Consider the following 25,924-nt stretch of genomic DNA (forward strand, 5'->3'; position numbering starts at 1 on the left):
GCCTGCACTGCTGAATGTGAGATTCTGAGGAAGCATGTGCAGTTCTCTGTGTCTTTCACCACGTGTGTGAGAATCATGATTTGTATTATAGGCTTACCCTTGTGTTTGCATTTCCCTGGCGAGTAAAAAGATCAGCTATTGTTACATGTTCATCAGCCATTTGGATATTATCTCTTAGGAACTTGTTCATGTCTTTCTCCTATTTTTTTTTTAAATTGAGGTGTATTTTATTTGTGGAATTTATTCATAGATGCTAGCATGAGTCTATAGGAAATTGTATTCCGGGTAGATACAGTATTTTGCCTGGCCTTTCTCCTTCCTTACTGCCAGGTCACTGTGGAGGGGAAATATTCCAAAATTTGTTGTGGCACAATTCACCAGTTTTTTTTAACTTTATGATTTTGTGTTTTGTATAAGAAAACACAAAATATAAGAATATAAGAAGATTCTTCTTACCCAAGTTTATGCAGATTTTTTAATGCCCCTTTCTAGAAACTGTTTTATCTTTTATGTTAAAAGTCATAGTTTGCAGGTTTGGATGCTTGTGTGGAGGGAGGTATTCATGGGCCCAGGACCATTTGTAAGATGAACTTGCTCATTCTGCAACAGTATTTACATGCTTTCCGGTAGAATGTTTATTTCTCCTCATTGTCGATTCTCTTACATTATTTTAATTCTATTACAATATTTTAACCTCTGTAGCATATGCTACATCTTAATGTGTGCTGGACATGTTCTTCAATTTTGTGCATACTCAACACTGCCTTGCATATTCTTATTTTTTCCTTTAAAATTTTTTTTATGTGTATGGGTGTTCTGCTTGCATATGTACCTGGTACCACATGTATACTATACCTAAGGAGACTAGAAGAAGATGTCAAGAGTCCCTAGGACTGGGGTTATGGATGGTGTGAGCCACCATGAGGGTGCTGGGAATTGAACTGGGATCCTCTTGTAAGAGCAACAAATATTCTTTGAGTCATTTCTCTAGTCTTGCCTTGGCTCCCCGCCCCCCAAGGATTAAAGGCATGCACCACTACCACCTGACGTTTGGCTACTCTTAACCCTTTGTATTTTCATATATATTTTGGAATACTCTTGTCAATTTATAAAAAAAAATCAAGAATTTTGATTGGAATTGCATTGGATCTATTGATCAGTTTGAGGGAGTTGATACACATTCAGCTGTCCTTGTTCACTTTTACATTTTTATTTGCTGGCTTATTTTTCTATCATTTAGGTTTCTTTAGTTTTAGCTTTCTAACACACTCTCTGAGAAGCTAGCTCCAGGCGGGTCTTTGTGTGTAGCTGACTGGGTGTGGGGGGAGCACACTGTGGAAAGGCTCACAAATGAATGGGATCACAGGATAGGAAAGGGGAAAGAGCAGGCAGCGTGAGTCCTCAGGAGAAGTTCAGTCCATTGAGCCTATGGATGCGAGGTGTTAGGATGTACAGTTTCTGCTGTTCCTTGTGGTACAGGATGGAGGGATAGAGGAAGGACAGAAACCATGGCTTCTGTCTCCCAAGACACAAGGGAGCAGCTGTGAGTGGCAGGCAGCCTGCAGGAACAGCAGGGGACAGTTGATTTGGTCAAGTTTTCTAATCATCTGTATCACTTTTCTCTTGGTTGTATTTCTTGATATTTAATTTTTTTATTTGAAAAACTTCTTGAGATAGTACTACAAATATGTATTGTATTTTATATATTTTTTCTGAGGCAGGGTTTCTCTGTGTGGCCTTGGCTGTCCTAGAACTAGCTCTGTCCATCTGGCTGATCTTGAATTCAGTGATCTGCCTGCCTCTACCTCCTGAGTACTGGATTAAAGGTGTGCACCAATATGCCCAGCACTATTTAATAATGTATTCAAGGGATTTATTTTCCAATGCATGCATTAGGGTATACTCTACCTAAGCCACACTCGAGGCCCACAAGTTTTGAAGTGTGTTCTAACTGTCAGCTAGTTCAAGGGTTGGCTAGGTGGCTCACTGAGTGTGGACATTCACTGCCAAGTCTGATGCTTTCCAAACAATCCCACCATGGTGGCACGTGTGTGTGTGTGTGTATGTGTGTGTGTGTGTGTGTGTGTGTGTGTGTGCATGTTTGATGACTGTTCAAACACACCACTATGGGGACCACTCTCAGTCAACCCCTCATATCCGATAAGCTATGTTTAATCCCTGGAACCCACATGGTGGATGGAGAGAACCAACTCTCACTAGTTGTCCTCTGTGGCATGAAAGCATGTGCATACACACACACATTACATATAATATAATATGCAATAAATACATATTTTAAATACTTATCATTTAGTTAAAATATTTTGTAATATCATGATTTCTTCTTGACCATGTAGGAGAAGTAAGAGTATTTTTCATAACCGCATATGTTTTGGGAAATTATTATTTGATGTGTTGTTGGTTCCTTCTTTGACTCTACCACAATCTATGCATAGACTGTTGTCTTAGCTAGGGTTTCTATTACTGTGATAAAACACAGTGACCAAAAGCATCTTGGGAAGGAGAGGGCTTATCTTATCTTATGGCTTATACGCCCCACTGAGGGCAGGCAAGGCAAGAACCTGGAGGCAGGAGCTGAAACAGGGACCGGAGGAATGCTCTATCATAGCCCAGAACTCCTGCGCCAAAGTGATTCTCCTGCCTCAGCTTCCCAAGTAGCTAGGACTCCAGGTATGTACTACCACACCCACCCAGGTTCTCTCGAGTCTTTAAAAGTTTGATTCAATTTTAAGTGGCACAAAGCTTACAGATGGTTGTTGATGTGCAATGATAAACTCATGTCCGGATCACACCTCCCCTGGGTCAACCCCCTCCTCCCCCGCTGGTATGGCGGCTCACCAGCACGGTGGGGTTTGGGATGTTGGAGATCCCGTGGCTCACTGGTGCTGCAGCTGACTGCTGCTGTCTGGCAGCTCCATCCAGGATCTCCATTCATGCTGCTAGTCCAGGGAATTATCACTGTTTAAAGTACTTACAGTTTCTGTACCTTGGTACCGTTCAACATGGCAAACCAGGAGCGGGGGGCACCGGCTGCTGAGAGTCCAGGTTTAATTTTCTAAATTATCACTCACAGCTGGGTAATGTTCTATGGCCTCATCCATGAACTGAGATAAGAAACACTTATTCAAATTTGCCTTGACAAATTCATGAACATACACACACACACACACACACACACACACACACACACACACACACGTGAAAAGCCACTCGAGGTGCCGGAGCCTGATCATTCCTGTTGAGTAAGGTACAGTAAGAGGTGAGGAACAGGGGAGGTAGAGAGGGCGCAGGTCCTTCTACCTCCTGCTCTGGGTGGAGAGGGAGGGCGTGATGGGAGTGGTGAGGGACCACAGGGATCCTCTCCATCTTGTGGTAGGATCCAGATGGATTTGAGCTCACATCTAGTCTGTTACTAGTCCTCTATGGCTTCCCCAACCCCACTGTTGTCTAAGCTGCTCCGTCCTCTGAGCTTCCCATCAAGAAAAAGTAATGTGGTTGACAATGGCAAATGCACAAGACGCTTACAAGCAAAACAAAACAAAAACCAAATAAGATACTGCATGGACTTCCAGTGGGGTAGCAACAATCCCCGTTCCTTCCCCCACTTGTTCTGTGTCAGAGGGGGCTACAGAGAGTATCACAGAAGAAAGGGGAGGCAGGAAGGCCAATTAAGAGCCTGCCTCTGTAGTCTGTCTGGGCTGCAGGTGACCATATGACCTTTTAGTCTCAAAAGGCATCTCCCCTGGTAGGGACTGGGGAATGATGGGAGAAGATGGACTTGGGTCTGCTTTCTTCTTATTCCTTCAGAATTTGTGATGAATTTCTAAAGGGTTTCTCTTATTGAATTTTTCTTCCATGAGTCCCGATTCTAGGCGGGGGTGAGGGGGTGGAAGATTAGGGGACAAAGACAAGAAAACAAACCTAGAAACCCTGCCCTTAGTATAGAGACTGAGGGGGAGACAGGGAGGAGAGGCAGTGTGCCATGGCCAGCCCATACCTGAATGCAGATCACCCCCAGAGAACTGAAAAGTGGGCAGGCCAGGCTGATCCTAAGCCACCGAGGACTGTCAAAGCAGTGGGTCTGTGTCCTAAGTGGCCAACAGGAGGCTACTTCCGGGTGCTGGCCTCTCTGTCTATTTTAGTTGGTGAACTGAACTCCCAATGGAGTTGTGAGTTTCTTTCTTGATGATTGAAAACAAAAACAAAACAATTATAACATTAGGAGGGCACTATCTCTAGTAGCACATTTCAGGTGGAAGGTAATAGGCCCAATTTTCATCTTTTTAAAAACCAGGATGCAGATGAGACAGTTCACTGGGTTAAAGCACCGGCTGCTAAGCTTGTTGACTGGAGCGTGATCCCCAGAGCCACATGGTGGTAGGATAGCGGTAGGATACAACCTACAAGCTGCCCTCTGAACTCCAGGTTCCTGCATGCATGCACACTCACTCTACATCCATGTAAAATAAATTCGTTTTAGAAGTATGGCACTGTGTACCTGTAATATAAGCCATTCAGAAAGTTGAGCAGGAAGATTGTAAGTTCAAAACCAGCCTAGCGTCACTGTGAAATTCCATCTAAAAAAGTTGTGACGTTTGCTGGCCTTGGCCTGCCTATTCAGTTCCCATTTCTGTCCCTTTGCAATGTCCTGCTTACTACCCTGTGTCCTTCTACCCTCCCCTCAGAGCTAAGGTAGGAGATCTGGGCGGCACTCTGCTGGTCTTTCTTTTGTAAAAAATCTATTCTAAGGATGAAACCAGAAGGTCAGGCCCACTGAGGAGAAATAACAACTTAAGATGCACACAGGAAAAATATATATTCTACCTTTAGCAAATATTTATTGAACATCTAATATAACCCAGGAATTCTTCTAGATTTTGAGGGTAGCTGTGGAAAGGAGAAATGTCTTTGCACCTCCACACAACTAGTGAAGCAGTTAATATTTATATCCTTTCTGGAGAAACAGAAAGACCAGCCCCAACCAGAGAGTAACATTGTATCCCAGGGAATGTGGAAGCCTAGACTTCAACTAGGCTACAAAACATATAAGCTAGAAAAACATTATAAAACTGCTCTGAAAGCATACAGAAAAGTAACATTATACAAACTAAATATATATATATATATATATATATATATATATATATATACACACATACACACATACATATACATACACACATGTAGGAACATACATACATATATATGTTCAGTCTGTATAATGTACATATAAGTATATATATGTACATCACATATATGTGTATACACATGTTGCTGTAAATATTAAAAAGGATGGCTTATCCCTTTATCGGCCCCCACAGTCTCACTCTGTGGACACCGCTTTAGTATGGAGCCAAACACACGGACTCTGTCACTTGGTCTACAAGCTGCCCTCTCCTGAGGATTCCTTTCCCAGGCGGTTCATTCCGCCGCCCTGCTATTTCTGTCCTGGGTGGATATGACCGCCCTGCACAAACATGACTCCAAAGCCTGGTTGCTTTTCAGTGTAGGTTTATATATTAGATTCTCAATCCACAAACCCTCTACACAATAAGATTAAATTCAATGGACAAAGACACAAACTGCCCTTCTATATGAGATAAAAGACCTATAGAATCTCTTAAAATATTCATATCTATCTAATGCCAATTAAGACCACCTGGATCTAGCTTATCTTTCTCGAGCTCCATCTTGATTCTTTTTCCCATCCCTCCTCTTCCGTTTTTCTAGCCTTTTCCCCACCTACCTCTCCACTGTCCAATCATGTATGGACTTAACATAAATACATACACACACATGTGCACATATTCATGGAGTGACAATTAGTGAATAAAAGAGGCCATGGATTTGAAGGAGGAAGAGAGGAATTGATTTAAAGGAGGATTTGAAGGGAGAAGAGGGGAAGGAGAAATGTTTTAATTAAATAACTATCTCAAAATTAAAAAAAAAAATAGAGAAGTGTGACCTCACCTGAGACCCGTTGAGGCAAAATCACATATCAGTGGTCGAGAGAAAGGCAATAAGGCTATCATTTTGATGAAGTTTGTACTATTCTAGAAGCAGAAGGGAGCCAAGTCGGACATAGCCAGCAAGGGGTTTAATGAGGAAAGGCTGGGGACAGAGGCAGCCACTCAACTCTGTCAGGTCTCAAAGTCAGGGTGCTGTCCAGGCATCCTTGGAGGGTGTTAAGCCAACCAGTGTTAGGGTACAGGTGGAATCTGGGAGCTGCCTCAGTTCAAAGGCAGAGTGGTGTGGGCTGGCCACAGTGGAGACAGAGGGCAAATTTGTATTTGGATTTGCTGGTGTGGGAAGGTGGGAGGTGGGTGCTGTGCTGAGCTGTGCAGGGATCCTGTCCGCTGCCCCGTGTTCTCAGTTAAAACAGAGTTTTTAGGGATTCTGAGCTAAATTATGTGATGATATAGTCACTGTATTGGAAGGTGGGTTCAGCTCTGACTCTACTTACTGCAGACTGACATTAGAGGGGAAATTCAGCAGGTGGAGAGTGACAGCTGTCACTGGGTGGTGGTGACATAAACCTTTAAACCCAACACTTGTGAGGCAGAGCCAAGCAGATCTCTGAGGCCAGCTTGGTCTACAGAATGAGTTCCAGGACATCTAAGACTACCAGAGAAACCCTGTCTTGAAAAACCAAACCAGGGGCTGGAGAGATGGCTCAGCGGTTAAGAGCACTGACTGCTCTTCCAGAGGTCCTGAGTTCAATTCCCAGAAATCACATGGTGGCTCACAACCATCTGTAATGGGATCTGATGCCCTCTTCTGGTGTGTCTGAATACAGCGACAGTGTGCCCACATAAAGTAAAATAAAATAAATATTTAAAAAGAAAAAAAGAAAAAGCAAAGCAAACAGAGACAATTAATTGTATTTAGTGCCCTGTGGCCATTGTCAAAACTGGAAATGTTTTTAACGCATTATACGATCAAACCACTTTCTACCATTTAGAGTGTTCAGTTATCCGAATATCAAATGCCCTCATCAGAATGTGTTAATGTGAATACTGCTCCCTAAATAAACTAGTTAATTCTGCTTGCATAAGAAGCGGACTTTAGACTTTGTGTGTTGCTGCTCCCTTGTGAGCGGAGGAAGAGTGTCTGTCATGTGCATTTGAAATGAAGTAATACAGGAAGATACAACGGAGTGTTCACACTGGTTATCTTTGATGCTAGAACTGATACGTGGCTTGTTTCTCCGCTCATTTGTTTTCCCCTTCCATATTCTTTATTTACAGGAACTACTTTTGGATATCCAAAAGTGTTTTTCTAAAGTTTAGTGAGGTGGGAGAGTAGCTGTCCTGTTTTATGGTAGTGAGAGGCTATAGTAGATTGTATGTGTGCCTGTTCAGGCAAGTTGTTGAGCTCCATCAGCAGCTGTGGGGTAGCATTCACATCTTTGGTTTTCCTTTTTTTTTTTTTTTTTTTAAATAGATTTACCAGAAGCTTCCACGATGTTTAAAAATGCTTATGGATGCCCTTAAAGAAGACAAAATAGTCTTCCCCAACGATGAAAAGTAAGCAAACAGAGACGTCTGCTCTAACGCCCGAGGAACTGCCACAGTGTACCAGATGGGAAGCCAGGGTGTAGGCACTACATCTCTCTGGAGTTCATGCTGGTTCCAGGAGGTGACCACTGGATTTGGCGCAGGCTTTCTGCACATTTCAGCATCTGCTGTTTTCCTTATGTCTGAGTCTATGCTTTCACCAACACAATGCTTTCTCTGACATCATAAATAGGCATCTTTATAGACCCCGTGAAAGGCTGCTAGGGTCTAGTCTAATCATCTGTGGGGGACCTCTCACTGCTAGGTCTTATTCCCCAAGTAGCCCAAACCCATGGTATTTCAACCAGCCTACTCAGCAATAGATACAATGATTGGAAATCATTTAAGAATGTGTTTAAATAAGCAGTTGTTACTATATCCTTTTTCCTACTTCAGCACTGGAGGAGAGCTAGGGTTCTGAGCAATAGCCTCTAGTGATGAATTTGGAAGGACAGGGAAGTGTCTGAGTAGGGCCTGAGAGCAGAAGTATTTCTGCATGTCAGTGACCTTTTGTATTGTCAAACTGGGCTAACCAGGTGGCTAATCACACCTGGGATGCTCATCTACAGGTGACCAGTCACACCTGGGATGCATATCCACTCTCTACTTTTATGGGGAGAAGTAAAGAAATTGCTACAAGGGAGTAATTCTTTGTAGTTTTGTGATTTTTGAGTTATTTTATTTAGTAGTGTTTTAAAGATTTATTTATTTTAATTTCATATGTGTGGGTACTTTGTGTATGTCCAGTGCACAAGGAGGTGTCAGATCTCCTGGGACTGGAGTTACAAATGATTGTGAGCTGTCATATGGGTCGACCAGAAGAACATCCCACTCTTACCCACTGGGCTATCTCCCTATCTTGTAGACTTTTAATTAAAATACTTGAGGCATTATACATCAGAGTAGGATGAAGAGAAAGATAAGGTCTACTATCGGAACACAAATCAATCATTTCAATGTGTAGTTTGTGAATTCAATTGTATGAGCAAATGAAACGGGGACAAGGGCAAGGATAAAATGGTTAGTAGGTGAAGTTTGCACACACAAAGCTGTGACTTTTTGGAAGGAACTTTTTTTTTCTTTTTTCTTTTCTTTTTTTTTTTTTTTTTTTTTTTTGTGCCTTGGGCAAGCTTCATGGGTTACAAAAATTGTAGCTTAAGAGCTTAGGTTGAATTCTTAAACTGGGTGTTTCCCTTGCGTCTGCTCCTAGTGTGAAGTTTCTGTCTTCCCCACTTCTCATCCTGCATGGAGAGGACGACAGGACAGTGCCTCTGGAGTACGGACAGCAGGTAGCCCAAGAGCTCTACCATTTCTTCATCTAGCTGACCTTTGGTTGGGTCTTAGAGGTCTCTGACATTATAGGGATCCTCTACATCCCTAAAGAGCCATGTTCTCTGAGTTAAACAGCGAGCACCAGTGTTCTTAGCTACTTGGTTTAAAGGAGTGTGGGGTTAGGGGTAGTCCTTGGTCCCTCACCTGGGGTCTGTGGCTAAGTGAGACCCTCATGTCACCTTTAACAGTTTTCCTTTAAATATACCTGTTCTGGAGAAGGACCATAAAGATTCTCTGAGCCTTTGCAGTGATGTGTACTCAGATGGAGTATGAGCATTCATTAATGTTTTCTAGTAGTCATAGGCACTCTGGTCCATGGCTGTAGAAACAGACACCTGAGGATCAGGAGGGTCCCTCAGTCTCTGAGGAAGATCAGACTAGGGCATCTATGGCTGTGCTCACCACCTTTGACTCTTGCCTTTGCTACTTCGGCAGCTCTATGAGATTGCTCGCAGTGCCTACAGGAACAAAGACAGGGTAAAAATGGTTGTCTTTCCTCCTGGCTTCCATCACAACCTTCTCTGTGAAAGCCCCATGCTGATAAGAAGTGTGAGGTGAGAACTCTTGCTAATTACGACCCCCCCAGCTGCAATAGTGACCAGGCATTAGTCAGCCTAAGTGTGAGCTGACTTCCATCCTTTTTTTCTGTAGAGACTTTCTGAGCCAGCAGTGGGCATGAAGGCTGGGACCAGCAAAAATCTCCAACGAAGATGTGGTACAAACCTCACCTGAGCTGGGTGCTTTATGCAAAATTGCACTGGGCTGCTTGGATGAGCTGAAGCCATTGAGACTTTCATAGGTCACCTGCCATTTGAATAAACAAAGCTCTATAGAATGTTCCCTAGTTCACCATCATCTGCTTTGAGAATCATGCCAAATCTTCAACGTAGAGAACAAGAATTTAGTGTGATCTGATCTTATCTATAAATGCTCACCTATGAAACCTGCTGGAGATATTTGTGAGCAAGGTAGATGCTGGTGTATGAACTTGGTGTCTGTCCCCAAGTTCCTATGTTAACAGTTACCTGCCAGCGTGATGGTATCAGGAGGCAGAGGCTTCAAATGTGGTGAGTCGGGCTCTTATGAATGGAATTAGGTCCCTGAAATACAGGTCTAAAGGAGTTCTTTCTGTTTCTTCCATCGGGAGAGGACAGGATGAGAAGGTACCATTTAGGAACCAGAAAGTGGCTCTCACCAGATACTGAGCCTGTGGACCACTTTATCTTGGATATCTTACGTACATCTCCAGAACTGTGAGACTAAATTTATATTGTAAGTTATCTGGATTAGCATCTTTTGTTACAACAGCTTGAACAGACCCAGATAGCAGCCTGAAGCTTGAACTCCAACAATAGTGTAAGAAAGAAAATATTTTTCCTTAGTTCATTGTCATTAAACAGTTCCCAGCAGTTTCCAGTTATCTGTTTACTTTTTTTAATTTAAAATTTATTGGTTATTTTATTTATTTATATTTCAAATGTTGTCCCCCTTCCTGGTTTCCCCTCTGCAAGCCCGCACCCCCTCCCTCTCCCCCTTGCTCCCCTACCTACCTCCTCATTCCTGCCTCACTGCTCTGGCATTTGGTCCTGGGGGGCATCATGCCTTCACAGGACCAAAGGCCTTTCCTCCCACTGATGCCAGATAAGATTCTCTGCTGTGCCGGAGCCATGGGTCCCTCTATGTGTACTCTGGTTGGTGGTTTAGTCCCTGGAAGCTCTGGAGGTCTAATTACTTTTAAGGAAAGGAATCCTAGCAGGCTACTGATTGACAACTGGAAGCTGACATTTTATTTTTAGCTCTAATACATTTTCCCTTCCCATGCCGAGACACTTAACTAACTATTCAATAACAAAACAGAATCAGGGAAGCTCTAAAAGTGCTCAAGTTCAATAAGACGTTATTGAATAAGAATATATTTTATCAGTCACTTCCCATTGGCATTGACCCCATTGCTGGACTCATTGGATAGGGAAATCTTCAGATCTGAAGGCTCCATGTTCCAGATGTCCTTGGCATACTCCTTAATTGTTCGGTCACTGGAGAACTTCCCTGAGGCGGCTATGTTTTTGAGCACCATTGTGTTCCAGGCTTTTTGATTCTGTGAATAACATAAATACGTCAGTGTGCCAGGCAAGCTTGACAAACATCGGGACAAACACACTTTATAGAGGAATGGCATGAACAAAGGAGGGTGACTTATGAGCTTGCTCTGCTGACAGCCAGCTGAGTATATTTCTCTTGGGGATGGCAGTGGTTTTTTATTTTAAGAGAAACCATGAGTATGGTGTGGTGGTGGATGCTTGTAATCCCGGCCTTCAAGAGACAAAGGCAAGATCTCAAGTTCAAAACCAGCCTGCGGTACATAGAGACCCTATCCCTCAGGAGAGTTAGGGAGAGAGGGAGACAGGGAAGGAAAGCAAGCAAGTGAGTTAACCAGAGTAGTAGCATGGATATGGAGAGAGAGAGAGAGAGAGAGAGAGAGAGAGAGAGAGAGAGAGAGAGAGAGAGAGAGAGAGAGAGAATCTGAGTGAGAATTCTCTAATTGGTTAGAACAGAAGCCATTTTTGGGGGGCTTCTGTGGCTTTTATCTTTGCATGTAAACCACTGGGGGAGTCTTGAAGGTGGACACCCTAGAGATTACGATGGAGTCCTGAGGGCTCCAGACACTGGCTGGGAAGTCAGGTGACAGAAACAATGATTCAGACTGATCACATGACTACAAAGCTGGGCTCCAGGTGGTCAGGAGTGGACATCTAAAGGAGCAGTGACATGGAAGGGGCAAGCACTGGGCTGACCTTGAGCCGCCTGGATGACCTGAGGGACAGAGCTGGTGGCTGGAGGGAGCTACAGTCCATGCTTTACTTGAAGGACCTGCCAGCAAACTTGGCTTTGCTGCCCAGCTCGTCCTCGATTCTAAGGATCTGATTGTACTTGGCCATATTTCCTATGCTTCATTAAAAATGGAGAGCCCTGGGGCTGAAGCTCAGTGGTTAAGGACACTCGTGCTTTTTTCGAGGACCAGTTCCCAGCACCCGCCAGGTCACTCATGACTCTTCAGCCTCCACGGAAGCCTACACACACTTGATGTCCACACACACAGACACACATAAATAAAATATAAATAACTCCTAGAAATAAACGGTACGACCTGTCCTTCAGCTAAAGGTGGAGAACGGGACGGTATTACTGTCTGTGGGTGGGCATGTAAAGAGATTTAACCTCTGACTCAAAAAGTTTGAAAACCGTGAACATTAGCTAACAATGGCATGGGAAGCTAGGCTGACCCACTGTGCTTTCTGTTCCCTTTGAAGGCCTGTGCCCCATTAGTTTGTTCTGAATCCCCACAACCACACTGGGGTTCCAAAAGGGGGTGAACTAAGGCCTTATTCACAATCAAAAAATATTTCAAAATCCTACATTTTTTATAAAAGAGTATAAAATATATTTAGCTTACAGTCCTTTTTTTTTTTCTTTTTTAGATCTCTGAGTTTATTGGAACTTATTCAAAGTTGTTAAGTTTTTATCTCTTGTCTTGTTTTCTCCTCTCCTCTCCTTTCCTCTCCTCTCCTCCCCTCTCCTCCTTTCCCCTCCCCTCCCCTCCCCTCTCCCTCCCCTCTCCTCTCCTCTCCTCTCCTCTCCTCTCCTCTCCTCTCCTCTCCTCTCCTCTCCTCCCCTCCCTTTCCCTCCCCTCCCCTCCCCTCTCCTCTCCTCTCCTCTTTCCCCCTTCTGCTCCCCCTCTCTCTGCCTCTCTCTTCCTGGTACCTATGGGAGGAGGCTGTCAAACTCAGCCTTGTATATACTAGAAAATATTTCACCAAGCTTTCCTAGGTTTGATTGGTCAGCGGGGCCCTGTTATTTGGATTTCCTTAAAAGGAAACAATTAGTGAACCATAGCAAACTATTTAAAACCCATCACACACTTACCATATACAGCTGACTGACTTTTTCTTGACACTTGACATAGGCTTCATAGTCTGCAAAGACTTTAAATCTGTTTAATTTTTTGTAGATGCAAGGTTGGAAGAGAAACAGACAGAACACCTTCATTAACGGAGATTCCTTTTACTTTACAGTGGATAACATTAACAAAGATCCAGTTTAACTTATCTTTTGCTTACTGTCAAGCATGCCTGGCTTACCAACAAGCATAGTCACTGTTTTGTGGTTCTCATATGCAAATATGTCAACATGTATGCATGTGAGAGTTGAGGGTATCGGTGGAAAGAGAGAAAGAACACAAGATTTGAGGCTTACTCAAGCCTTAACTAGTTGTGCAGGATGCCCTGTCCCTAAGCTTATGGTAGCCAATCAGATCATAGGTCTGTGCTAAGTTATGTGAGTGTGTTGCTCCTAGTAAGAGATCTTTCTGTCCCATCTTCCCATGTCAAATCATTACCATGTTGTAACTCACCTGTCATGATAAAATAACATGTTGATGATGTCTTTGAAGAGGCCAGGCTGATTGGGAGAAAAGAAGCCATTGTCAATTTGGTCAATGACCAGCTTCAGTTCTGGAAGGGCCTCATAATATTCTTTGGCCTCATACCTGTAGGGTGGGTGGGAGAGGAAAGAAAAGGCTGTATTAGTGTGTGTGATGAGAACACCAGATACAGCATTTGCTGTATATATTGAACTATATACACTCTGTGTATATATTGAAGTACACAGAGAAACATCAGTATTTATAGAAATTATTACAGATGTCCACATGTGTACAGTTTACTTTTTAAACTAGATTCTCATCAATCTCCTCCCAACTGACGCATTTTTCCTACAATGAAAAGCACTGAGAGCAATAAAAATTCTCTTAATATGATAGTCCACGGTAAAGCTTATTTTAAAGCCGACCACGTTTAAGTAGCTTGGTGTTACGGGAACTAACTGCTTTCTTTGAACCAGCAGATTCATAAAACATGGTGCTACTGAGTGAATCTAAGGGTCAGACAGAATATTTAACATGCTCTGAACTCCCTAGGGTCCCTTTGGGTCCTATCTTGAACTCAGGTTAATAAATCCAACTAGACACTGAATGAGAACAAAGGTTGCAGAGATACATTCCTGTTTACTCTTTGCCTTGCTTTGGTCCATTACTCAGAGGTCTTAACGCAGCGGTTCCCAACCTTCCTAATGCTGGGACCCTTCAATAAAGTTCCTCGTGTTGTGGTGACCCCCAACCACAAAACTATTTCATTGCTACCTGATAGCTGTAATTTCTGTTACGGTTGTGAATCATAATGCAAATATCTGTGTTTTCTGATGGTCTTAGGTGACCCCTGTGAAAGGGTTGTTCAAAAGGGGTCTTAACTCATATGTTGAGAACCACTGTCTTACAGGAGCACCAGGTATGGTTTAAACTGACAAAAACATCTGATTAGCTAATGCTTCATCTTTTGGTCAAAGTAAAAATTCCACACTCAGGAAGCTGGATGGCTCGCTGAGCTCCCATGGCTGGTAACTATGGGCAACTTGTCCACACATCAGCCCTGAGCATCCTTGAGTTATCCTTGCTGTGTAACTAAGGCTACCTATGACTAGGAGGTCCTGATTTCCCATGCTCTGTCTCTACACCTCATGAGACTAGGTCTCAGTGGGATGCCTGCCTTAGGAGTAAGTTTCTAGAGATAATGTCCCTTCCTGGGGGTCACCTGCTCAACGAAAGAGAGTGTGTCTCTCACCCTTTCTTGTCCAAAGCGGCCACATCATCTACCCTCATGCCAAAGATGAACAGGTTTTCCTCCCCAGCTTCCTCTGCCATTTCCACATTGGCCCCATCCATAGTCCCGATGGTCAGGGCCCCGTTCAGCATGAACTTCATGTTTCCTGTCCCGGAGGCTTCCGTGCCCGCAGTGGAAATCTGTTCCGACAGGTCTGTGGCTGGAATGACTATAAGCAGGCCATGTCAATGTGATGATGCTTTACCTCTGGATCCCTAATTCTATGTGAGAATTGATCTAGCTGGCCCTTTGTCGATGATGAATATGTTCATATCCTGGTACCTCTTCAGTGGGGTAGAAAACAGATCTCACTTTCTCCTTGACCCAGAGGATCTATGAACCCCTTGCTTTAGACCACTCTCTCTTGGTCTATAAACTGTAAAAGAGTGTCTAATTTGTGCCAAGCTATAAACTGGATATCATCCTTCTCCCTTTTCCATCTCTCCATTTTTGTTTCTTCTGCTTTATAAAACACTGCAACTTCTATTTCATGGCCTATAACACTTCAGGGCCTTTCCTTAGTGCTTCTTTTTGCAATGGACTGAATTGTCTTCCCCTGTTCCTTTTGAGGTCCCTGGGGCTAGACATTCACCCCTGCCCCTTCTGCCCCATATACACCCAAATCAGATCTGCCTGAACTCCAAATCCCTTCACCACAAACCAACCCTGAGTCTGCCGTATTCTCAGAGCTTATTTGTGGATTATATTTGTAACTCATTTGTAATTTTAGGAACTTGGCTCCTTCCTCTTTATGAAGAGGCATTTAGGCAGTAACCCCACGGGAGCCCAAAATGCCACAAAGAGAAAGTTGACTTTTAGTTTTTTGTTTTTTTTTTTTTTTAATCTTGGAAATAGGTGAATACACAGTTGGCACTTGCTGGTGGGTGGCCCCTCTGCCAGTATGTCCTGTGAATAAGCAAAGGTCTCTGTGGTAAAGAAAGGGATATTGGCTTCCTGCCTGCCTGTCTGTGTGGGAACGCTGTGTTTGATTCTTGAGTGCACATCTAAGCCTTGTGCAGTTTTGAGTGTGTCCTCATTTGCTCTCACAACATGAACAAATGACAACCCTTCCTCCATGCAATGACCAGAGGGCCATCGTCTGGGAGTGGGAGCTAGTGTTCTCTTGCAAAACCCGGGCTGGCAACTGAAGACCTTCCCTCCCTCCCGCAGAGGACCATGGCCAAGCATCTTCACCTCCACAAGCTCTCCAGACAGAACCAGGCACTTGCAAACATAATCGTGTGGCACCGACCTCATAGATCATGTGGGTTGTTGTAGAAGCCACCCCAGTGTGCCTTCATTGTGCTACTAGCTCCCTGGGGTCTACTCCCCTGTGCCCACCCCAAGTGAGCCCAGATTCTGCCCAGACCCTCCCCTATGCTTTGCGATGAGGACGCCACCTTTTTCAGCAAGAGACACTCTGTAGTTCTCCAAGAAGATGACTTTCAGCTTGCTGCCAACCATGGGGTCATTGTTCACTACTTCAGCCACAGAGGTGATGAGCTTGATGATCATTTTGGCCATGTGATATCCTGGGGCAGCCTTGGGGAGAACAGCAATGTGTGAGAGAAGGTCCCATCGACGAAGGAGGCAAGTACTAAGAGACTAGAGCCCTCAAGTCCCCATGAAATTCGGCCAACTTACTTTGCCACCAATTATGACTGTCCTTGGCACAAAGAACTTCTTAGGGTCTTTCTTGATGCCTTAAAAAGATGGGAACAGACAGAAAGAGAGATGACTGCGGTGGAGGTGGTGAGGCCTGCCTCGAGACCGATGCTTCCACTCCTGAGGGGCTACCCCGGGGGCTCCTGGGAAACTCACGATTGTACATGGTGATCACATGCAGGCAGTTGAGAAGCTGTCGTTTATACTCGTGGATCCTCTTCACGTGGACGTCAAACATGGAAGACGGGTTGATCTTCACCTTGTATTCCTTTTCCAGGAACTGGGAGAATTTCAGCTTATTTTCCTGTGGAGAGTGAACAGGCCAGAGCTCTCCTCACTAGAAGCCTTGGGTGTCTGCTGGAGCCCAAACCCCTCAGCTCCAGGGCGAGGGCGGGGACCCGCTTTTGGTAGCCTCACCTGCTTCACTTTGGCTATTTCCCGGAGGAAGATGTCGTCACCCACGAAACTGTGGAGCTTCGTCAGCTGGCTCAGGTCTTTCACATAATCTTCTCCAATTTTCTGTCAGTTTAAAGGAGAACGTGGTCTTAGCCTGAGACCAGGAGCTTGCCCATCACAGCGGTGTTTGCCGGTGTGTGACAAGTGGTTCTCATGCCCAGCAGTTCACAAAGAACTTGTTTTGTCAGACATTCCATGTGGGAAGAATCTCAAATGTAAGAAACTGACGTACGAGGATGACCGAGAACCCAGGCTCTGTGATGTTTCTGAGCTTTGTTAGCCCTCATTACTAGTAGACTCCCTACTCCATCCGTAGGTCACATAGACACTGTTGGCCATGAACTACTCGGCAATTTGTGCATCCCTTGCTCAACATGGAAGATTTTCATGATGGGGAATGAAGGGGTTGCTCAGTGGTTAGAGCACATGCTTCTCTTGCAGGGGACCCAAGTTTGGTTCCCAGCACCAAATAATAGGGAGGCTCACAACTGTCTATAATACCAGCTTCAGGAGATATGACACCCTATTCTGACCTCCACAGGCACCTGCACCCATGTGCTTATACTCTTTCCATAAACACATAACTAAACAATGGAATGATAATAAAAATATTAGGATGGTCCTGCTCAATAGCCTGAGCCACTTACTCAGAAGCCAGCCCTCCCCGTTCCCACCAGCTCTCCGCTCGGCACCCCCTTTTACCTCCGCTATCAAGTCAGCCAGCCCTGGGTTGCAGAGTAGGAGCCAGCGCCTCGGGGTAATCCCATTGGTTTTATTCTGGAATTTGTCTGGTTCTAGCTCACTGAAGTCCTTGAATCTGGAGAGAGAAGAGACAAGCCATGGACTCCGGGTGAAACGGGCAGAGCCCGGCTTGCTGGGCAATGCTCAGACTTACATTCAAGAAGCCAAGGGCAGGCTCAGGGAGATTAGATAAAGGTGCAGCGAGGGCAGGCAGTCGCTAAGGCTGTCACTTTAAATAGAAGAGATTCATTTGCAATTCAAAACAATTGTTCAAATCTAGTCCCCCCCCACTTCCTGGCTGTGATATATATATATATATATATGTATATATATATATATATATATATATATATATATATATATATATATATATATATATGTTTTTCAGCAGAATAATTATTTTTTTTGCTTGTAATTCGAGACTTAGGAAGGTACAGAGAGGATGCATTTTTGTGATTCTTCCTTTTATTTTTTTAAGAAAACAGTTTTCTCTCTATAAGACAGCACTTGAAAGAGTTTCCCAGGTCCCTTCTCATCTGGAAGCACATCCTATGCTAAGAGGCGTCACTGCGCCCATGGACCTGGGAGAGGCCTGCCGCTCCAGTGTCTACACTCACACTTGGGTCTTCACGATGTCCGAGTGGATCTTGGCGACGCCGTTCACGGCATGGCAGCCCACGATGCAGAGATGGGCCATGTTGATCCTTTTGCCCCCTTCCTCTTCGATGAGAGACATCCTCCGCATGCGGTCGATGTCTTTAGGAAACAAGGCCACGATTCTCTAGGTGAAGGAAGACACAGATCTTGCTAGCTACTGGGGTTTTAAAGCAGCCCTCGGAGCCTACGCACACCCCAAGCGAAAACTCTGAGTGAAGAAACCTTCCCGGAGAAGTAGAGCTATTTTCGAAGAAACCATCTCTCCATTTTATACTTTCAAGGATACGGATTTAACAGAGCCCCACCAAGACTTAAGTAATATTACCAGTGACTGAAATATGCCAAAACCTCATTTAGGAAGGGAGAACCCCGGGCATGTTACAGATGAATTCTCCTGAGGGGTCAGCATCTTCCACAAGGACTTACATCTAAATGCTTCTGATTGATCTCATAAATGATCTGCAAGTGCCGAGGCAGCAGCTTCTCCACCAGTTCCACTGGCCAGCGCTCCAGGGCCTCCGGGAGCACCGTGTGGTTGGTGTAGGCGAAGGTCTTCTTCGTGATCTCCCAGGCCTGCAGAAGAAAGGATCAGTGGCTGACCCTCCAGAGCACACCCCGCAGAGTCAGGCGCTTCTCTGCGCCCACAGTACGCAGCAGGTGTTTCTGTATGCGCACAGTCAGGCACACTGGATTCTCCAGAGTCTCTGAGAGAATCTTTATTTTTTCTGGGAAAGAAAAGGCTTTTTTTTTGTAAGTCTGTTTAATAAGATACTAGACAGCGCCTTGATAGGCCTTCTCCAGAAGTAGTTCCTTGTCTTTTATTATGAATTATCAATACTCAAAGCTGGGGAATAAAACCTTAAGTAACATTTAGCAGACACAAAATGATGGTTAAAATTCTGAATCCTAGGCTGGGGACATCATTCAGGCATCAGAGCATCCACATCATGCACCAGAATCACTGGGAGGCAGATGCAGGAGGATCCCTGGGCTCACTAATCAGCTACCTAGCCTATTTGATGAGTTCTAGCCAATTAAGAGACTTCATCTTAAAAAACAAGGTAAATGGCCCCTGAGGAACAGCAGCCAAGGTTGTCCTTTACATGCAAGCTTGTGCACCCCCTGCCCCACAGAAACTTATTTTGAACACGAACAAAGGAACCTCTCAGGAATCCTTTAGACTGGATCATCTGAACGATTTAAAGACAAAGAAGCCAGGTTATCCAGACCTTGGACCAGGGCAGTTTTTCAATGTCCACAAAAATCCTCATCAGCTCCGGTATAGCGAGCGCAGGATGTGTGTCATTCAGCTGGATGGCTACCTGGGTAGAGAAAGGACATCAGCATGGAGTGAGTGATGGCCCAGGGTCTGGCTTCCTGTCCTCACACACATCTGGAAGAAGCACCGAACCCCCACTTCCCAGGAAACTCTGCTTGCCTAACTTTCTGCTCACCAGGAGAGGGTAAATATTCTCTGTGGGCCTTATCTATGACCACAGTCTGAACCAGGGGCATTCAACCTGCAGGTCGTGACCCCCTTGGGGCTGAACAATCCTTTTACAGAGGGCGCATATCAGAGATCCTGCATATTGGATATTTATAGTACCATTCATAATGGCAGCAAAATTACAGTCATGAAGTAGCAATGAAATAATTTTATGGTTGTGGGGGGAGTTCACCAAAACATGAAGAACTGTGTTAAAGGTTGAATGAAGCATTGGAAGGTTGGGAACCGTGGCTCTGAATACTCACCTGATCTGGAAAGGCATCAAACACGGTTCCCACACCATCCTTGGAGCCAAACTTGGAGGCCTTGAAACGTCGGATGACATCCTGAAGGGTAGCAGCCACCACAAAGTACTCCTGCTTCAGCCTCAGCTCCTTCCCTTCAAAAAACTGCAAGCCAAGGAACCCGAGTGAGAGAGGGTCACAGTGGAGCTGTGACCAAAATGTGATCAGTGTCCCCTGCCTGGTGTCTGTGGAGAGGTGACAGGGTGAATGGAGAAGTATCGACTTTTGCTTCCCTGAAACTCTGTTCAAATGACAGCCAAGCGCTCTTGGGTAGGTAAAGAAGCCGGAAGAGACTGGTAACACTTTGGGTGTTTTGTTTGTTTTGTTTTTAAATAAAAAAATTCTTAATATAGTTTTAAAGGGATGTACTTTTGTTTTTAATCTGAGAGAGGGACAGGGAGAGAGAGAGGGAGAGGGAGAGGGAAAGGGAGAGGGAAAGGGAGAGAAAGGGGGAGAAAGATATGAAGTCAAGTGCAGTGCCCTCAGAGACCAGAGGAGGGCATCAGATTCCCTGGCACTATATTTACAGGTGGTGTAACCTGATTGTGGGAACAGAACTCAGGTCCTCTGCAAGAGCAGTACCAGCTGTTAACTGTTGAGCCTTCCCTCCAGCCCAGTAGAGACATCTCCTGATGGTGAGAAACAGGTGGGCGTGTGGAAATCTAACCAGAAGATTTTAAAAAGCCCCTGCTGCGGCAGGGGATGCTCAGAAACTGGCAGCACTAATTCCTTTGAAAGTAGGGGTACAGATGAAGAGAAAGGTCATGCAAGAACTGCCTGTGGGACAGCTAACCTTGGGCCTCAAGAAGTCCTGAAATTGAGTCTTTCTTTTCTCAACTTGGACAGGAGCAGGATTTTTAGGAGATAAGTCTCCAATGAAGGGTGCAGTTAAGGCTGGGTATCAGTGATCTCATATTGAAAAATGTGTCACAGGGGCAGAAAGTGAAAGCTGTTGGGTTGAGTGTTGTCTTCTCCCAACAGCCTGCCGACCACAGACAGCCAACGTTGGATCCACCAGCGTCAGCTGACCGTTCCTATAAACTACTGATCAAAACTGCACCTGTCAGCAACAATAACAGCAATACAAGTAGAATCTGCTCTGTATCCAGGCAAACAGTGTGGTCAGGATGCAAATGCTTCTGAGACATACAAGGTCTCAAGGAAGTTCATCTCACAGACACCGTCCCCAGGAGGTCTGGAGGAATGTAGACTACAGGAAATGGTGAGCACATCCAGAAGTGCAAGACACAGGAACCTAGAAACACTGACCACACATGGGGGGTAAGCACAAGCCCTCTGAAAAATGGGCAGGGACATGGATTTACACTCAGCACACACCGGCTGAGGAGCCCAGTGAAGACGGTCTTCATACTGAGAGAATGGATGGGAAATGTTTCTGTGGTGTGAGATGAGTCTTAGGCTTCTCTTTAGAAGTAGGGGATCAAACCATCGAGGGCATAGAAAAATCACAAAGTAGAAACACCTTCATGCTATTACTTCATGAAGTTGCAGTTTCCGGAAAATAGATGGCTGTGTGCCTTTCCAAACTTGCCTTTCCAAGCATGGAAGTCTTTGATAAAAAGAAAAGAAATGACAATTTTATAGTTAAAATAATCTGGGGTAACAGTAACACTGAGCGTCTTTAGATGGTAGGATCACATTTTCTTTGTTTTATATAGCTTAATTTTTTTCTAATGGCATGTACTGCAGTACAATTCACAATGAAGGTATTATTCTAAAAATAATAAAAAGCATCATGACCCTGCTTATGACAAAATTAAGCTTCTGTGAATCTAGAGAATTATTCAAATCCTAGAAATGAGATTATCTCTGTCTTTAATAGCAGGGAGATAGAAGCGAGAACAATTTCTTTAAAAATTTTAAGGCAGGGCTGGAGAGATGGCTCAGTGGTTCAGAGCACTGACTGCTCTTCCAGAGGTCCTGAGTTCAAATCCCAGCAACTACATGGTGGCTCACAGCCATCTGTAATGAGATCTGATGCCCTCTTCTGGTGTGTCTGAAGACAGATACAGTGCACTTATATATAATAAATAATAAAAATCTTTAAAAAGTTTTTTTAAGGCACAGTACTTTTAGATCTGGATGATCTAGTAATTCTTGGTTTGAGTCCTAAAGACAAGTGGGAATTTCTAAGATAAGCCCATGGACAGAGTAGTTCCTGCAGATGTGGGTGGGGAGGAGCAGGGTGGTCAGTCCAGGGCCCCAGGACTCTTAGTGCAGGCCAAGGTCAGGCAGAGGAGTCTGAGCACAGGGACCAATCAGAGAGCAAGTCAGGCACTGCTCGGACTCCAAGCCTACCCTGCATGTGATCGGAAAAGCCTTTCAAAGCCCCAGGACACATGAGTCACTAGAGGCAGAGAGCTAGGAGTGAGAACAAGATTCATGTAAGAAACGTTGGAGTCTGGACACTGGCTACAGTCATATTTAAAAAGAGAAATTACTTTTTTATAACCATAACACACACACACACACACACACACACACACACACACACCACAAAATGTTATGGGCCCACTTTGAGGGAACTTTAACCCAAAAGTCCTCCTTTTTAAAAATCTCACGCTGACTTAATACACCATGCTGATTACTACAGATGAGTATTTCCAAGTCCAGTCAGGCCTGGTTCTGACAGAAGATAGCCCCTTCCAGTTACAGACTTCTGTAGTCCTGGGGGTGGCTGACGGAAGACTGCAGACTCAGCACATTCTTGTTCTGACCTTCAGAGGAACAACCTTTTGCTCTGGGGTTAGTGGCCACTCTGAAATGCACTGAGAGCACTGGGTCTTTCCCAAAAGAAAAATGGATATAAAAGATGAATGAAATGTTAAGGAAGGCTGATTTTGTGTCCAGGTATCATTGGCAAAGTTAGAATTGGGAAGATTCCATTTCTTGTCTCCTCTTGTGCTCACCTTACCATCTTCTACCCCTTTTACATCCAGCTTCTGTTTTGAAATATATCTGTGGATCCTCCCAATTGATGGAGCCACTAATCAAATCAAAATACCAACTTGATCTCATGAATTGTACGCATTTGTTTTCCTTACTTGACGGAGAAGAAAGTTACGGAAGGGACACAACTTATTCTGCACACGTGTTTCCTACGTTACTGGAGAGGCTCTGGGAAGCTGGCTGTCCAAGCTGGCCATGCGTCACTCACGTTATCATTGGGGTAGAGGACTCTGGAGATGTTCTCAGCCAGGTTCCGGTCCAGTACAGCCTGAATGTAGTCTCCAACGTTAACTGACAGGGATGTAGAAAAGCAATACATAAACAATCTGGCCATTGTTGGAGCAAGTCCCTTGATCCCATCCATTGTCCTGCCATGCACAACTCCTAAGATTTCTAAAAAAAATCAAAGGGTTTCGATAAACTTTAACACTGGGCTTCGCAGGAGAGCTCCCTGTCAGACTGAAGTATGGCTTTAAAAAATGTTGCTCCCAACACAAAGTGCAGCAGGCAGGACAGCTGGCCCTGACGTCATGAGAGCGGGAGCGTGGGCCCCGACCCTCACTGGTTGCAGACTTAGGAGAGTAGGCCCTGTCCCTCCCCTGGGCAGGACAGTGGAACTAGCCTTGTTGATAAAGGATAGGATAAGCTGGCCCCAAGGGCATCAGAGCCGGAGAAATGACCCTGCCCCTTGCTGGCTGCAGCATTGGGTGAGCTGGGGCAGTGCTGGATAGTGTGCCCTGTTAGTGTGGGTGCAGGCTGACCAACTCAGCTACTTCCCAGGCCTGGATCCAGTGCTTCGGGTTGGCACATCCCAGAATCTACCCCATCTATGATCCCATCTCTGAGTGTGTGAAAGGCTTGGTCCTACAGATTCAAAGCTGCAGGATCTCTATCACACAGGGCAACAACAGGGTGTCTGAGAGGAGTCCCGTGGGAATCCAGTGGTGATAATGTAACAGACCAATGACTCTCTGCAATGAGCATTTGCAAGTAAAGATGTGTGGACAAAAGGGTCTACTGTGGGATACAGTGACTTGATGCAGCTTCTACAATGAGACGTTTAAAACATTCTATCTTGTTTTCTTTTGAGGGGGTGGTTGCAAGGGCGGAGGATGGATATGAAGGGACAGGGAGATGAATGAGATTGGGTGCATGATGTGAAATTCCCAAAGAATCAATAAAAGATTTTTAAAAAGTCTTTAAAATATGTGTTCCACACCAGCAAAAAGTAACAGTTTAATCAGGTATGGTGGCATATATCTTTAATCCCAGCACGCAGAAAGTAGAACCAGCCTGGTCTACATCGTGAGTTCCAGAGGAGCTAAAGCTACCTAGTGACACTTCGTTTCAAAAACCAATAAAAAAACAAACAAACAAACAAACAAGACTAATCACTTACTGCAGATCAAAGATCAGAAGCTCAAGGCTTTTTTCTTAACCTCAGTTTATCTCTAACCAGCCATCTAGAGGCAATGTTCACAAAGAGCAGAGACCAGGCTATACGTACAGTCTTGAAGGTTAAAGTCATTCGGTGCTCGAGCCGACCAGAGACGCATAGTGTTCACTGTGTTGTTCATATACCCAGGCACGGGGGTATCATAAGGCAGAGCCAGGACCACCTGTGGGGTTAAACATCAGCAGTTGCAGTTTCTCAAGAAGGATGACGACGGAAGTTAGACAATGGCTTGTGGCTGCAATAGTTCTTTAGTTCTGACTGCATCACGGACTCAAATGATGTAAGTCCTGAGAAGTGTGACTCCAGAGCCACCAGGCTGTTGACCCCTCATAGCATTTGAGAGGTTGAATTCCTATGTGCTTCTTGCCCTGAAGACAGGACCCTGGGAGGGACCACTGTGGTATTAGTGGTAGAAAAGAGGTTAAGATAATAAACTATAGGGCTGGAGAGATGGCTCAGTGGTTAGGAGCACTGACTGATCTTTCCAGAGGTCCTGAGTTCAAATTCCAGCAACCACATGGTGGCTCACAACCATCTGTAATGAGATCTGCTGCCCTCTTCTGGTGTGTCTGAAGACAGCTACAGTGTATTTATATATAACAAATAAATAACTCTTTTAAAAGAACTATTGTGTATAAGCAAAGTAATGATGCACATGGATGTGACATGTGACACCCTGAAGGGCAGCAGCCATGCTCTGTATAGGGCATTCAATGATCTGATGTCGGATATGGTAAATTCAACACAACAGCAAAGCGATAGAGGTGCTTCCTACTCGGCATTTAAGATGTGCTGTGCTAGCCAGCTTTTTTGACGTTGCAGAATGCTATTGTAGTGACTCCTATAGCAATGCCAAGTCAGGTGATAATTAGCTGAGCTGGGTTCAAGATGCCAGCTTTGGAAAGTTTAGCCCCATCTTTGTGACAGCGTTCCAGACAGAAGGACAGGGATGTGGCCTGCTTCACAGGACACCTACAATCCACATGAAAGACGACCCATTTCCATTCCTTGTCTCATCAGCATCAGGTTCACGGAGGAGGAATGAGAGAATGATTGTGTGGGAGGATGTGATGCTTCACTTGGCCCGGCCCACTCACCAGGACACCATGTAACAAAGCACCCTTATGTCAATCTTTCACAAGGAAATAAAGATGCTTATGCAGTCAGGAGATGTCATTTGTAGATTAGGAATGACGTCTGGTTTAAACAAGACTTGTCCTGCTCCTCCCAATACAGAGGCTTGCAGCTTGGCTCTTCTTTCAGGGGCTACAGAGAGAACATGTCCCCTCATAGCTCACCCCAAGCATCTCTGGGATGCTCCAACGTGTTCAGAACACTATAGTATTTCCAAAAGGTACGCTTTAGTCCCTCAGCATAACGACTTGTTAGAGAATCCTTCCTCATCCCTCCCTCTTCTTCATAGATTGCACCCCTGTGCCATGAAGATGTCCCCTTCTTCCTGCTGCACCCCCTCTTCATCTTCCCTAGGTTTGCTCAGACCCATCACTAGCACAGCTGATTTTCTCTGGTATGCACTTCCCCCTGGACATGAATTACACGATAGC

General features: G+C 44.7%; 2 protein-coding genes across 2 annotated transcripts in view; one reads left to right on the forward strand and one right to left on the reverse strand.

The window, feature by feature from the left end:
* ABHD12B (abhydrolase domain containing 12B) overlaps positions 1-9,588 on the forward strand; it is a gene marked incomplete at both ends in the record, with an annotated part of 29,869 nt that extends 20,281 nt beyond the window's left edge. The window contains 4 exons of the mRNA XM_080924180.1: positions 7,465-7,547; positions 8,788-8,866; positions 9,345-9,463; positions 9,561-9,588. Of these exons, the coding sequence (XP_080780306.1) occupies positions 7,465-7,547; positions 8,788-8,866; positions 9,345-9,463; positions 9,561-9,588 (309 nt within the window). The remainder of the gene's footprint in view (positions 1-7,464; positions 7,548-8,787; positions 8,867-9,344; positions 9,464-9,560) is intronic.
* Positions 9,589-10,474: 886 nt separating this feature from the next.
* Positions 10,475-25,924, reverse strand: part of PYGL (glycogen phosphorylase L) — a 34,361-nt gene continuing 18,911 nt past the window's right edge. Inside the window, exons 6-20 of the mRNA XM_080924171.1 lie at positions 24,411-24,522; positions 23,112-23,194; positions 19,895-20,038; positions 19,372-19,464; positions 18,569-18,715; positions 18,103-18,266; positions 17,447-17,561; positions 16,706-16,807; positions 16,445-16,592; positions 16,268-16,326; positions 16,024-16,165; positions 14,585-14,792; positions 13,321-13,455; positions 12,834-12,900; positions 10,475-11,007 (exon numbers count right to left, since the gene is read on the reverse strand). Of these exons, the coding sequence (XP_080780297.1) occupies positions 10,834-11,007; positions 12,834-12,900; positions 13,321-13,455; positions 14,585-14,792; positions 16,024-16,165; positions 16,268-16,326; positions 16,445-16,592; positions 16,706-16,807; positions 17,447-17,561; positions 18,103-18,266; positions 18,569-18,715; positions 19,372-19,464; positions 19,895-20,038; positions 23,112-23,194; positions 24,411-24,522 (1,893 nt within the window). The 3' untranslated portion in view covers positions 10,475-10,833. The remainder of the gene's footprint in view (positions 11,008-12,833; positions 12,901-13,320; positions 13,456-14,584; positions 14,793-16,023; positions 16,166-16,267; positions 16,327-16,444; positions 16,593-16,705; positions 16,808-17,446; positions 17,562-18,102; positions 18,267-18,568; positions 18,716-19,371; positions 19,465-19,894; positions 20,039-23,111; positions 23,195-24,410; positions 24,523-25,924) is intronic.

Source organism: Micromys minutus (assembly GCF_963924665.1).
Source record: "Micromys minutus genome assembly, chromosome: 1".
NCBI lineage: Eukaryota > Metazoa > Chordata > Mammalia > Rodentia > Muridae > Micromys > Micromys minutus.